Here is an 11,429-nt window from a genome sequence, read left to right on the forward strand (position 1 = left end):
GTCGGGACTGACACCCAAATACTGCACCGACCGTGGCTCGCAGGGGTCCATAGGGTCCCTGTTCGGGCACCATTTGTTGCAGAAATGGCCTTTGTCGGGGATCGAACCATTTGTCGGTGAGGGGAGACTCAGACACTCCATATGAGTGATAAGCAAATTCCGTTTTTTGAAGAGAGCATCAGACACTTATACAGTGAGCAATAAGCTTATGAATATTCTGTAAGCTAAGCAATCTATTGGTTAAACTATGCCATGAACTCTTCCTCATTCCTTAGGGGTTACATCTCTCTTTTCTCATGTCTCTTTCACTGTTTGTTATCCTACCACAGCTAGGCCCAAGGACACTGCTATCTATGTAGGTGCAGGACTTGGAATTAGCCACAGCTTTGTAATTTTCCATTCTCTAGCAGCTAAATTCCAACAATGCTCAACATCCCAATTTTCAGGAAATATCCCAGATCTTAATTGCCCTGCAGTTAGTGTGGCTGAGGAAATAGGTTCTGAATTTGTCTGGCTCCAGCAGAAATGTTTTTCAGGTTAACTCAGTAGAGAAAGGGTTTTTGATAGGAGACATTTAACATATAAGGTAAGCATGCATTTTTTGCTAAGTAGATGACAGTAAATATGTATGTTGCTAAAATGAGACAATTCTTTTGCAGTTCAGCAAGATTTTCAATATTCTCAATACACTATACCCAAAAGAACAAAAATTCACCATTTTGCACTGCAGAACTGCTGGCAGGCATTGCTAGAAGGCTCTAGCAAGGTAAGGCTCTATTTCACATTTTTAACAGAGAAAACTGCTCCTCTCCATAAAGTTTTCATTTCAACAGTTTGGTGGCATGCACAGCACCCTGTAATGAGAGAAACAACCCTCTTTCCCAGCTCAGAGGGGCAGAGATGCACAGAAGTGCCTCAGTCAGGTTTACTGGCAGGGCAGTCAGCAGAGAGGGAAGCACAGGGGGCTCTGTGCAGAATGGGATTGCAGAATGGGATTGGCTTCCATCTGCCTGCAGCCCTGCACAGCTGTCACTGCCCTGGAACCTGCAGCCCCTGCACAGCTGTCACTGCACTGGGCTGGCTGTGCCTGCAGCCCTGCACAGCTGTCGCTGCCCTGAAACAGGCTGTGCCTGCAGCCCTGCACAGCTGTCACTGCACTGGGCTGGCTGTTCCTGCAGCCCTGCACAGCTGTCACTGCAGTGGAACAGGGCCAGGCTCTGGGACTGCTCCTCTCGGGCTGCTCCTGGGGAGGGCTGGGCAATCTGATGAACCCACAGCAGAAGGCAAAGGGTATTTTTTCCCTGAAACTTAAGCTCTTCCCAGTTACATGGTGCAACTTGGAACCCCAGGCTCTTCTGCAGACAGGCACAGAGGGCTTTTCACAAGTGGCAGACAAGTCCTGTTACTGATGCTCAGTTTCTCTGCACGGTAGGAAACTCTTTGCTTTGGCTTTTCACCTTTTTAACAGGGATTTCCTGCCCTTCCACCAACTCTGTATCTGTGATTTACAAAACAAGCTGACTTTAAGTAGACTTCTGACGAGAATGGGAGATTTACATATTACCTCATGTTAGCAATGCATTGGTAAAATTGTAGTAAACTAATCCAAGTCTTTCTTTCTTCCTTCAGTAACAGTGAAGTGTCCCTGGCACTGTGCTCTGGGTTTGGCAGCATTTCTCACACACAGCTGCCTGCTCCCTCTGGTGGCGTGGGCCCTTCCATAAATTCCTGTCATCCTGTTGTCACAGAATAATCCGAATAACCCCAGCTGGCTGTCAACAGATATGGGAGCCAGCCAAAACATCCACATCCAATTGTAGCATTTTTCTGAGTTCCCACTGAATACCTGGGTTTTGGGGTTCATTACAAACATATATAATTGAATAACAAACTATAAATTGAAGGCAGAGTGTGCTTCCCTCTGAGATATCTTACCACCATCACTTGCAGGAGTGGTTTAGCATTTTCTGCTCTTGTTAATCTTTTCAACTGAGTGAAATCCAACAAACATGGGGTGGGGATATAAATCCAAATATAACATAAATCCAGACACAGCACTAGACAGAATAAATTAGCTGTAAAACACTACAGAGAGACATTTGCAGCTCTGAAGCTGCTGGAGCAGTTTAGGATGCCACTACTGCTGGTGTTGAAATTCCTTGTAATGATGCAGTAAGAACATGCTTTCATTTCTTGAAAATATTGCAGATCTTGGATAAATCTCAGCAAAGTTGGCAGAGTGATGTTGCTTTTGAGAAATTAATCTCCTGCTGTCAGATATTATCCTAAGCCCTTGCATGATTTTAGTACCAGTGCTAAAACCCAGGCTTAACACAGGTCTTTCCTTTATTACCTGGGTGAAATCAGAGAGAAAACTGGACATGATATTTCCTGCTACATGATAACAACCCTGTATTTCTGTAGTCGTCTCTTCGGCTTCAATTTTTAGTATACTGATCTTATACAGAACTTTTAGTAAAGAACACACATGTATTTGGGTATTTGAGTTGGCTTCTGTGCTTTTTATTTTACATCTGTGGGACCACTCATGACTGAGCAACTGCTGAGGAAGCAATTCTGTGCTTCAGTCTCTTACATTTGAATTTTACCTTTGTCAGAGGCCACAGGAACAAGCACTGGAGCAGTCAGGTCCCTCCTGCTTTGGGGGACAAGTCAGTGTCCAAGCTCAAGAAGGGCAGAGTCAAATGACTGAAGTCAGGACACTGAAAATGGCAACGTATCACCAAGGGAAAATATGAAAATGGCAAAACAGGAATAATAGGACAGTCACCCCAGAAATATTCAAACAGATCGTTTTTTAGCACAGTAAGGTGAGTAAAGATGTATTTCCTGAATGGAAACTACGTCCAACTGATCTAAGTGGTCTTGGTACAGTCTGACAAATTATTCCCTTCCTTACCCTACAGAAATAATTTCTATGTAAAATTATGGCCATAGACTTTTGTGAAATAAAATAATAATCATAATATGAGAGAATATTTATCAATTTGTGAAGTCACACAGGAGCACAACATCATGGTGGCCACAGGTGGTGACTTGAAAATTCAGATTCCAAAAAATCAAGGTTAGAAAAGCACCTGGATCACAGGTGTGTTACAGCTGCTGGATCCAACCAGTGCAGGGCAGTTCTCACTCCACAGCACAGATCCCGTTTAACCCCAGGGCAGGGCAGTTGTCAGCCCAGGGCAGGCATAAACCTTTCGCAGCCAGACATGACCAGCAGCGAGGGATCTGAGGGCTAGTCAACACAAAAGTTAGACCATTTGTGACCGATGACCGCTGATACCGCTATTAAAACGTGCAGTGTAAACTTTTGATGTCCAGGGAGCTTTTGGTGGGTCACCAGGAGCTCCCTACTTCGTTCAAACCAGGGTAAAGTAGAGAAACACCGCCCGGCGGTGTGAGCCTTGGAGCTGCGCTCCGGAGAGCCACCGACATCCCGGGACAGCCTGAGACATCCCGGACACGCCCCGCGCCCTCACGCCCCTGTCGTGACAAGCCCCGCCCCGCCCCGCGCGCAGCCCGAGCCCTCACCGCCCTCCCGCCTTTCACTTTCGATTCGTGGGGCTCCGCCCTCCCCGCCCTGACTGACAAGCGGGAGAACCAGTGGCCGCCCGGCACGCGGGCGGTGCCGGCCAATGGCGGGGCGGGGCGGGCCGCGGGGCGGGCCCGGCGCCATGGCGGAGCCGGCGCTGCTGCGGGAGTACGTGTCGCACCTGGCGGCCCGCGCGGCGCAGGGACAGCTCGCGGCCTGCGCCGACCCCGCGCTCAAGGCCCGGGCGCGGCGGCTGCTGGGCCCGGGGCGCCGCGGGGCCCTGGACGTGCGCGGCGTGGCCGAACGCTGCCGGCGGGCGCGGGGCGGCCGCGCCCTGCGCGACCTGCTCAAGGCGCTGGAGCTGCTGGAGCTGCTCTGCGTCAACCTCCTGCTGTGCCCCTGGCGCCGGGAGATCCGCTCCCTCAAGGTACCGCACTGCCGCCCGACCCCCGGGCTGCGAGGCCGCTTCTCCGGCCGGGGCTTGGCAGCGGCACCGGGACGCGGGAGCGGGGTCGGGGGCAATCCAGCTCGGGATAGCAAGCGGGGTCATGGGCACATCCAGCTGGGGGCAGGGAGCGGGGCCAGGGGCACATCCAGCTCGGGATAGCTAGTGGGGTCAGGGTACATCTAGCTCGGGGTAAGCAGGGCCAGGGGCACATCCTGCTCGGGGCAGGGAGCGGGATATGGGGCACATCCAGCTCGGGCAGGGAGCGGGGCCAGGGGCACAGCCTGCTCGGGATAGCAAGCGGGGTCATGGGCACATCCAGCTCAGGATAGCAAGCAGGGCCAGGGGCACATCCAGCTCGGGGCAGGGAGCGGGGCCAGGGGCACTTCCAGCTCGGGATAGCAAGTGGGATAAGGGTACATCCAGCTCGGGGTGAGCAGGGCCAGGGGCACATCCAGCCCGGGCCAGGGTGCCCAGCACGGTGCACGGCTGCTCAGAGATGTTCATTGGCCTTCACTGGCCGTGCGCCCTCGCTGAGGCCCTGAGTGCTGAGCAGCAGCGGGGGTCGGCAGCGGAGCCCCTCGCTGTGGTGAGGCAGCAGGGAAGGTAAAAGCCACCCCGCAAGGCTTTGCCGTTCATCACGTTAAGCTGTGAGCAGGTGTGCCCATAAGCAGGGGTGTTTTGGCCGTGGCCATGGGCAGTGGCTCGGAACCCAGGCCAGGTGAGCCAGTGCCGCTCTGGTCCCTGATCCCAGCTCAGGCTGCAGTGGGCAGGGACAGCCCCTGGGAAAGAGGAAATGCTGCTGCTGGTTTTTGCAGCACGATGCTCACGGTTACCCCACTTCCCCAGCACACTGAGCACGTCTCATTGCCCAGAGGACACAGACATCTTCGTACATCCCAATTTTAAACAGACTCCCCAGACACCCAAATGCAAACTTATTGCCCATGCTTTGGCAACAGGTGCTGGTGAGAAAAAGCCATTTCTTTGATTCTTCCTGCACTTAGGTCTCACCTGTGGATTTTCAAACAGCTGTAAATTCCTGTTCTTTTCATTCATCTCCCTAAAATAGGGCAAAGCATCAGATAGTCAGATCTACACTTAGTGGGTTCAGCTATTCCTAACACAAGGATCCTAGGCTGCATTAAAATAAACTTTGAAGACCACTGTGGGCAACCCAAGGTGTAAGACAGCCTGCTGCAGGCCTGAAATTATTTTACCACAAGGCACAAGTCGGAGAACAACCAGTACTTTGTGCATGTAGAGGTTTGATTAGAACCTACTGAAATACATGGAACAGTATTTCCCATGTCCTGCCCACCTGCTCTGATGTCCCTGCAGTGCCTGCAGCTGCCCTCCTCCAGAAGGAACAGGAGGTGGGGAGGGCAGGGCACTGTTAACAGATTTATCTGAGGATTACACTGTGCCCATTCTGGGGGTCAGTTTTGTTCTCCTGAATCTCCTCCTTGTGACACCAATGCTCAGGGCTCAGCCTTGCTCTGGCCCAAGGTGAGCAGCCCAAAAACAAGGTTCCCCACTCCTGGAAAGCTGGCTTTGCATTCCCACCTATGTTCTGTTCTGACTGGCCAGGAGTTGGTCGTGCCCAGCTGAGAATAGTCTGTCCTGTCACAGGGTTTCAGACAAAACCAAAAACCACTTCCATGTTACAGTCTAGGCCTCGTGCCTGGGGTAGTTCTAAAACCAAGCAAACATTGAACATTGCATGTTGCTGCACAGCAGCAGCATTTTATTGGTGTTTTGGAGACAGCTTGTGGAAAGCTTTGAACAATATTTCTGTTAGAATAGTCTCTCTTCAGAAAGCTGCTTTTAAAAAATGGCAGTTTAATTCAAGGGTAGCAAAGTTCACAGCAAGAGTCTGAACCGTGGAAAAAGAAATGGGATTCCGTCCCCAGGTCAGAAACGGGATTCACAGTGAGTGCATCATGTCTGTTTCTTTAGGAAAAGACATCAGTGATTCATTCTGTGAATCTCAGTTTGTTTCAAAGCTTAGGTTCAGTAGAACACAAAAGGTTTATTTCTGAGTTTCTCTAGTTTGACTAAAATGATTTCCTTATTATTTCCTTATTTTTGAATACTGGCACTCTTAGCCAAGACCCCAGCAGGTTTAAACTGGCACAACTTCACTGGAACTGATGTGCTGTAGCAAAGCCACAATGCTGGAGAGGCTGTTAGAAAAGGCTCACTCACTGCAATTCAAAACTCAGACTAGTAGAACACAGCTTTTTGAAAGCTGTAAGCAAGTCTTGAAGTATTTGTGATCTTTAGGAAATCAGCTGTTTCACATTTCCCTGCACCTCCTCCCGCAGTGTTCACCAGCTTTTCCATGTTTGTTCTGTTCCAGACCTTCACTGGGAATTTTGTCTACTACATCCAGCCAGTGCTCCCAGAGGACATTGTGAAAGCAGTCCTGGAGAAAATCGGCTATGTTGCAACTACAGCAACAGAGTTTTCACTTGTCAAAAAGAGAAACAATGAGGAAACCAAGCAGACTGCATTTGAGATATTCCTGGCAAGAATCGAGTGTGAGGCCATCCTGGAGATGGCAAATGAAGAAGCACATGGCAGTCTGGAGAAGAGCCTGCAGCAGGGAACACAAACACGACAGCATGGAGGAGAGGAGGATAAGGAGCATCACACACCCCAGAGAGGGGACACTGGAAGGCTGGGAGATGAAGGGAGCAGTGAGACACCTCTGTGCCTTGTCCCCCAGCAGAAGGGTTCAGTTCCCTGTGCTGCATCCTTTGGAGCTGCTGGGAATGTCAGGATCCCAGGGGACGTGGCTCAGTCAGCAGCTGCTGCATCCCCCAGCAGCCTCCAGCAGCCCCAGAGGCAAAGCACGGACACCCTGCCGGGCAAGGGCTCGGACAGCGAGGACTTCCTGAGCAAATACAGTGACATTGTCATAGCACAGACACCCATCTTCAGTGAGAGCCTCTCCCCAAGGGCTTTGGGGCAGGAGCCCAGGGCCAGGCTCGCTGAGGAGCGGGCCTTGGCACGGGCACTGGGGCCTCTGTCCCCGGGAGCCAGCGGCCCCCCAGCCTTTGCCATGTTTGCTGACAGCTCCTGTGACAGCAAAACCACCTTGGAGTTTGAAGCTCCAGGAGTCCCAGAAGGATCAATTGAAGCAGAAATTAATGATGCCATAAATTGCATAGACCCAGCCCCTGGTGATGAGCCCTCTGAGCTGAAGTCTCTGCCCTACAAGGACTTTGCCCAAAACTGTGGCGTGCCCAGGGAAGATGACATTTGTGAGCTGTCTTTAACCTTCACACAACTGCAGATCAAGGATGCTCAGGAAGAACTTATGTATCCAGTAGAGGAAAGTGGCCAGCCTGGGGCAGGAACAAGTGACAGGCACGTTGGAGAATTCAGTTCCTCCCAAATAAAACATACCTACCTGCCTGATGCTGACCTGCACAAGAGAGCACTGTCACACCCTGAGCCACCTTCAGGTCTGTGCTGCACTGCTGGGCACACAGAGGATGCCACTGCTGGTTCTGACAGCAAGAGACTGTTCATGGATCCTGCTAAGGGACACCCAGCTTCTGAGTGCTTCAGGCATGTCAGAGAGCCCCCCAACCTCACCTACATCCCCCCGCAGAGCATTGATGTGCAGCCCTCCCAGGGGGGCAGGAGGGGCCTGGGGCAGCCTGCAGGTGCCTGTGCTGGAGGCAGGGAAGGGAGGCTGGAGCACAGCAATTCCCAGGAGACTGACAGCCAGGAGCCCTATGTCATCATTGACAGCACCGAGCAGGCAGCGCTGAGCCAGCACACCTGAGGCTGCAGTGCTTTACTGTCACCCCCTGGGGACTGTCCCTCACCTGTGGCCTTGATCCCATTGGCAGGGAGAGGATTTGCTCTGTCACAACAATTCTGAAAAAACCCAAACCACATCCCTGCCTTGGGACAGTAAATAGCAGGAGTTACACAAATTCCTGATGGTTCCTTTCGCAAGGAAACCTGAATGGTCACCTTTTTAAAGGGTAGGCAAACTTCTATAAATTTAAATCCATTTAATTTATCAGTCAGATTCCTTCTGGCTGTTCTGAATGCCAGACAGGTTTCTTCAGCTGGGCATCCTACTTCTCTTTCTTCCCTTTACAAACCTATTCCTGGAGTACTCTTGCAGTTCAAGGTAAATTCTGCTAAACTGGAAGAAGTTTAGAAATGCCTTACTGGACTGTACTCCTTAACGCTGCATTCCTTTGAAGCTGTGTCTGAGCTAGTCTTCCTCCTGACTTCAGTTGAAAACAGGTTTAGAAAGTTTGGTAACATTCCTTTAGCTTTAAAGAGGGAAACAGCTCTGTGAACAAACACTTGGCTTTGTGGAGGCATTGACCTGTGTCACAGCTTTTATATCTAACCAATATATAATAACCATTTGTTACCAAAGTATTTTGTGGCCACCACCACAATTTCCAAGAGAAGCCTTGAGCACTGGAACTGTTTACTGCCACCAGCAGAGACAGGTCCAGCTACAGCTGCCATTTCCCTTGCCCCTGCTCCTGACACTTCATTCTGCACAGAATTTTTCTGCAGGCTGGTTCGTCTCACTGAAATGAAGAGGAAAAAAATCTCATTCTTCATTATTTTAATAGCAGGAAAAAAATCTGCTGAGAGAAGGATCCCAGTGAGCAGCAGAGGCAGGATCAGGGATGTCCTGCAGGTGGGAGTGCTGTGTGGAAAGCTCAGGATGTTGGGTCAGCTGGAAGCTGGGATCCCAGCACTGAGCCTGTGTCACACAGCTCTGAACTCCTTTAGGAGAGCACACTTGCTGTGCTTGGGCACAGTCTGCAGTGCTATTGGTACAAATTCCTCCAAGGGCTGTCAGCCTGGTGCCCAGCAGCAGGACAAAGAGCAATGGCCATAGGCTAAAACACAACAAAATTCACCCCGACATGAGAAGAATTTGTTTGCCTGGAGGGGGCAGAGCCCTGGAGCTGATGCCCGGGGAAGCTGTGGAATCTCCCTCTCTGGGACATTCCAAACCCACCTGGACATGATCCTGTGTCACCTGCTCCAGGTGACCCTGCCTGGGCAGGGCTTGGACTGGGTGACCTCCAGAGCTCCCTTCCAAGCCTACAAATTCTGGGATTCCATGATACACTTGTTACCTAGAAAGACACTTCAATACTGCTTCAGGTGGCTTTTTCAGTAGCGCTGAAATAAATGTGTGCTGGCTTGGGCTGGGATAGAGTTCCTTTTCTTCACAGTGGCTAATATGGAGCTCAGTTCTAAATGCTAAAAAATGCCTTTCATGTACAGTTAAAATATTAGCTGAAACTAATTTTGTATTAATTGTTTATAATTGACTTTCATCCCAGAAAAAAATCAGAGGAGCACACATGCATTAGACTAGAAAAACCTCAGGAACTAAAACATAAAGATTTGCTTTTTGAAGAACTAATGGTTGAAATTGTGTCATCCCCTGATTCCAGCAGTGTAGGAGAAACAGAATTTGCTCAAGGTAACACCAGGGGACAGGACTGCCTTCAGCTCTGGGTGTGGTGTGAGAAATGGGTGTTAGGAACAAACAGCATTCACAGGGCTGTGTCCTGACAAGTACCAGTGGCATCCTTTGGGCTGTAGGATTCTCTGTACTAAACCATAAAGTGACATTTTCTGTGCTGTGCAAAATGTATGTCCACAGTGAAATTAGAATTAAGAATGAAATGCAGCTGACTGAGCTTCAAACATATAGAACCATTTCCAAAGAAATTGTAAAAGTTTTGAAAGTTTAACAGAAGGTATCAAGAATAGCTGGTATCCCCCTACAATGAAGCTGCAAGAAGTAAGAGAATTTTTTAGAATACAAAATCTTACTTTTAAGCTGGAATTTTAAAGGTTTACAACAGAGCAGTAGAATGGCATTCCTGGAATCACAAGCTTTAGTACCAGCTTAGTACTTCACTAGGAAATGCTCTCTCTGTGCACTTATTAAGTTGCATTTAAAACTTATATTATTTAGAAAAGAAGCAGCTGATCAGATGGAGATTACAGGACAGGAGCTGCAGCCCCTGACTGGGTGTGGTTCTTCCAGTGCAATGGGTTTTAGGCAACCCACAGCCCTACAGAAGCAGCACCCTCAGATACTGCTGAAAAGCCACATAACTGAATGTTTCTGTCCTGCACAAAGTGCCTGACAAATGTCTGTACAAAGTGATCAGAGTGCTGTTGAAGCCTTGCTTGTTGCATCTAAACCAACCAAAACCAGTAGGGGAAAACACATTCTGTACTTGTGGGATCATTGCCAAAAACTGCCCAGGAAATCGATGTGAGAGCAGTGTGTGTGCTGCAGGGAGAGGATTCCCACAAGAGAAGGGCAACTCAGCACTTTGACAGGGCCAAGAATGAAACCCCCACTGTTTTCTGTACTCTCCAAGTACTTACAGGTCATAATAAACTGATCATGGCATAAACCCAAAAACCAACTGTGTTTTTCTTTATAAAAAGAAGTAAAATCAAAGAATGCAAACCAGTTAAGAAGTCATTTAATTCTAGGATGTTTTTAGAACCATTTGAAAAGAATAACAGACAGTCCTATGCACCCTGTATTTTCACTGTTCCTCAGCTCAGCCAGAGCAGGGCTGGGGCTCTCATGAACACAAATAAAATAAGCTCTCTATAAAAAGCTAGCTGAAAAAACTCTCAGGGCCATTCTGCAATCACAGAAACTCTGGGTTTTTAATTTTTTTTTTGCACTGAATTCAGTGGGACTACCAGTGCACAGCTCCCTTCAGAACTAAGCTATATTGTGATGTCCTGTAGAGCAGAAAGAACTTCCTGAATTCAATGAAGTTGCATTCATGTGGGCAGGATTAGAGCAAAACCATTTCAAACTGGCAAGATCTGCCTAACAAAGCGACTTTGACTAGATGCACTTCATTTGCTGCCTCCAATAATAAAACAATGAACATCCCCCCTGTGTTATGAAGTGTGTAAACCCTAGGGCAGGAAGGAGTCAATGCCTTGCTGTGCCTCTGGATGTGCCTGGAAAGGGGAATGAAGGAGCAGAGGGTGGGGCAGCCTCTTCCTGGAGCCAGAGTGCTGCTCAGCTCCATGGTGCCCACACAGCACAGGAGCACGAGTGGGCACAGCCAGAGGGGCACTGAGGCCACCCAGGCTCAGAGTGCCCTGCCTGCTGCCAGGGAGGCTCCACCGAGGGCTCTGCACGGCCCTCAGGGCTGGCAGGAGCAATCATTTCCCTGGGGAGGGACACAGCTGTTCCCATGTCAATGGAATGTCTGCAAGCCTCTGAACCTTTTGTTTGGTGGGTACCACCCCAAGGGATCAAGAATGAGCATTGATCTGACTGTGGACATCAAAATTCCAACATCAAAATTCCAACCATCCAGCCTTGTTGCTGTGACATCTCTCCACTACCTACTCTTACCCTTGCCTTCCATA

At 49.5% G+C, this 11,429-nt stretch overlaps 1 protein-coding gene across 1 annotated transcript; it reads left to right on the plus strand.

Moving 5' to 3' along the window:
• Nucleotides 1–3,667: 3,667 nt before the first annotated feature.
• On the plus strand, nucleotides 3,668–11,336 carry LOC102065616 (uncharacterized). The gene is made up of 2 exons (XM_074551035.1): nucleotides 3,668–3,983; nucleotides 6,364–11,336. The coding sequence occupies exons 1-2, from the start codon at nucleotides 3,699–3,701 to the stop codon at nucleotides 7,798–7,800; spliced, it is 1,722 nt and encodes a 573-aa protein (XP_074407136.1). The 5' UTR covers nucleotides 3,668–3,698; the 3' UTR covers nucleotides 7,801–11,336.
• Nucleotides 11,337–11,429: the final 93 nt, after the last annotated feature.

This window comes from Zonotrichia albicollis, chromosome 13 (assembly GCF_047830755.1).
Source record: "Zonotrichia albicollis isolate bZonAlb1 chromosome 13, bZonAlb1.hap1, whole genome shotgun sequence".
Taxonomy (NCBI): domain Eukaryota; kingdom Metazoa; phylum Chordata; class Aves; order Passeriformes; family Passerellidae; genus Zonotrichia; species Zonotrichia albicollis.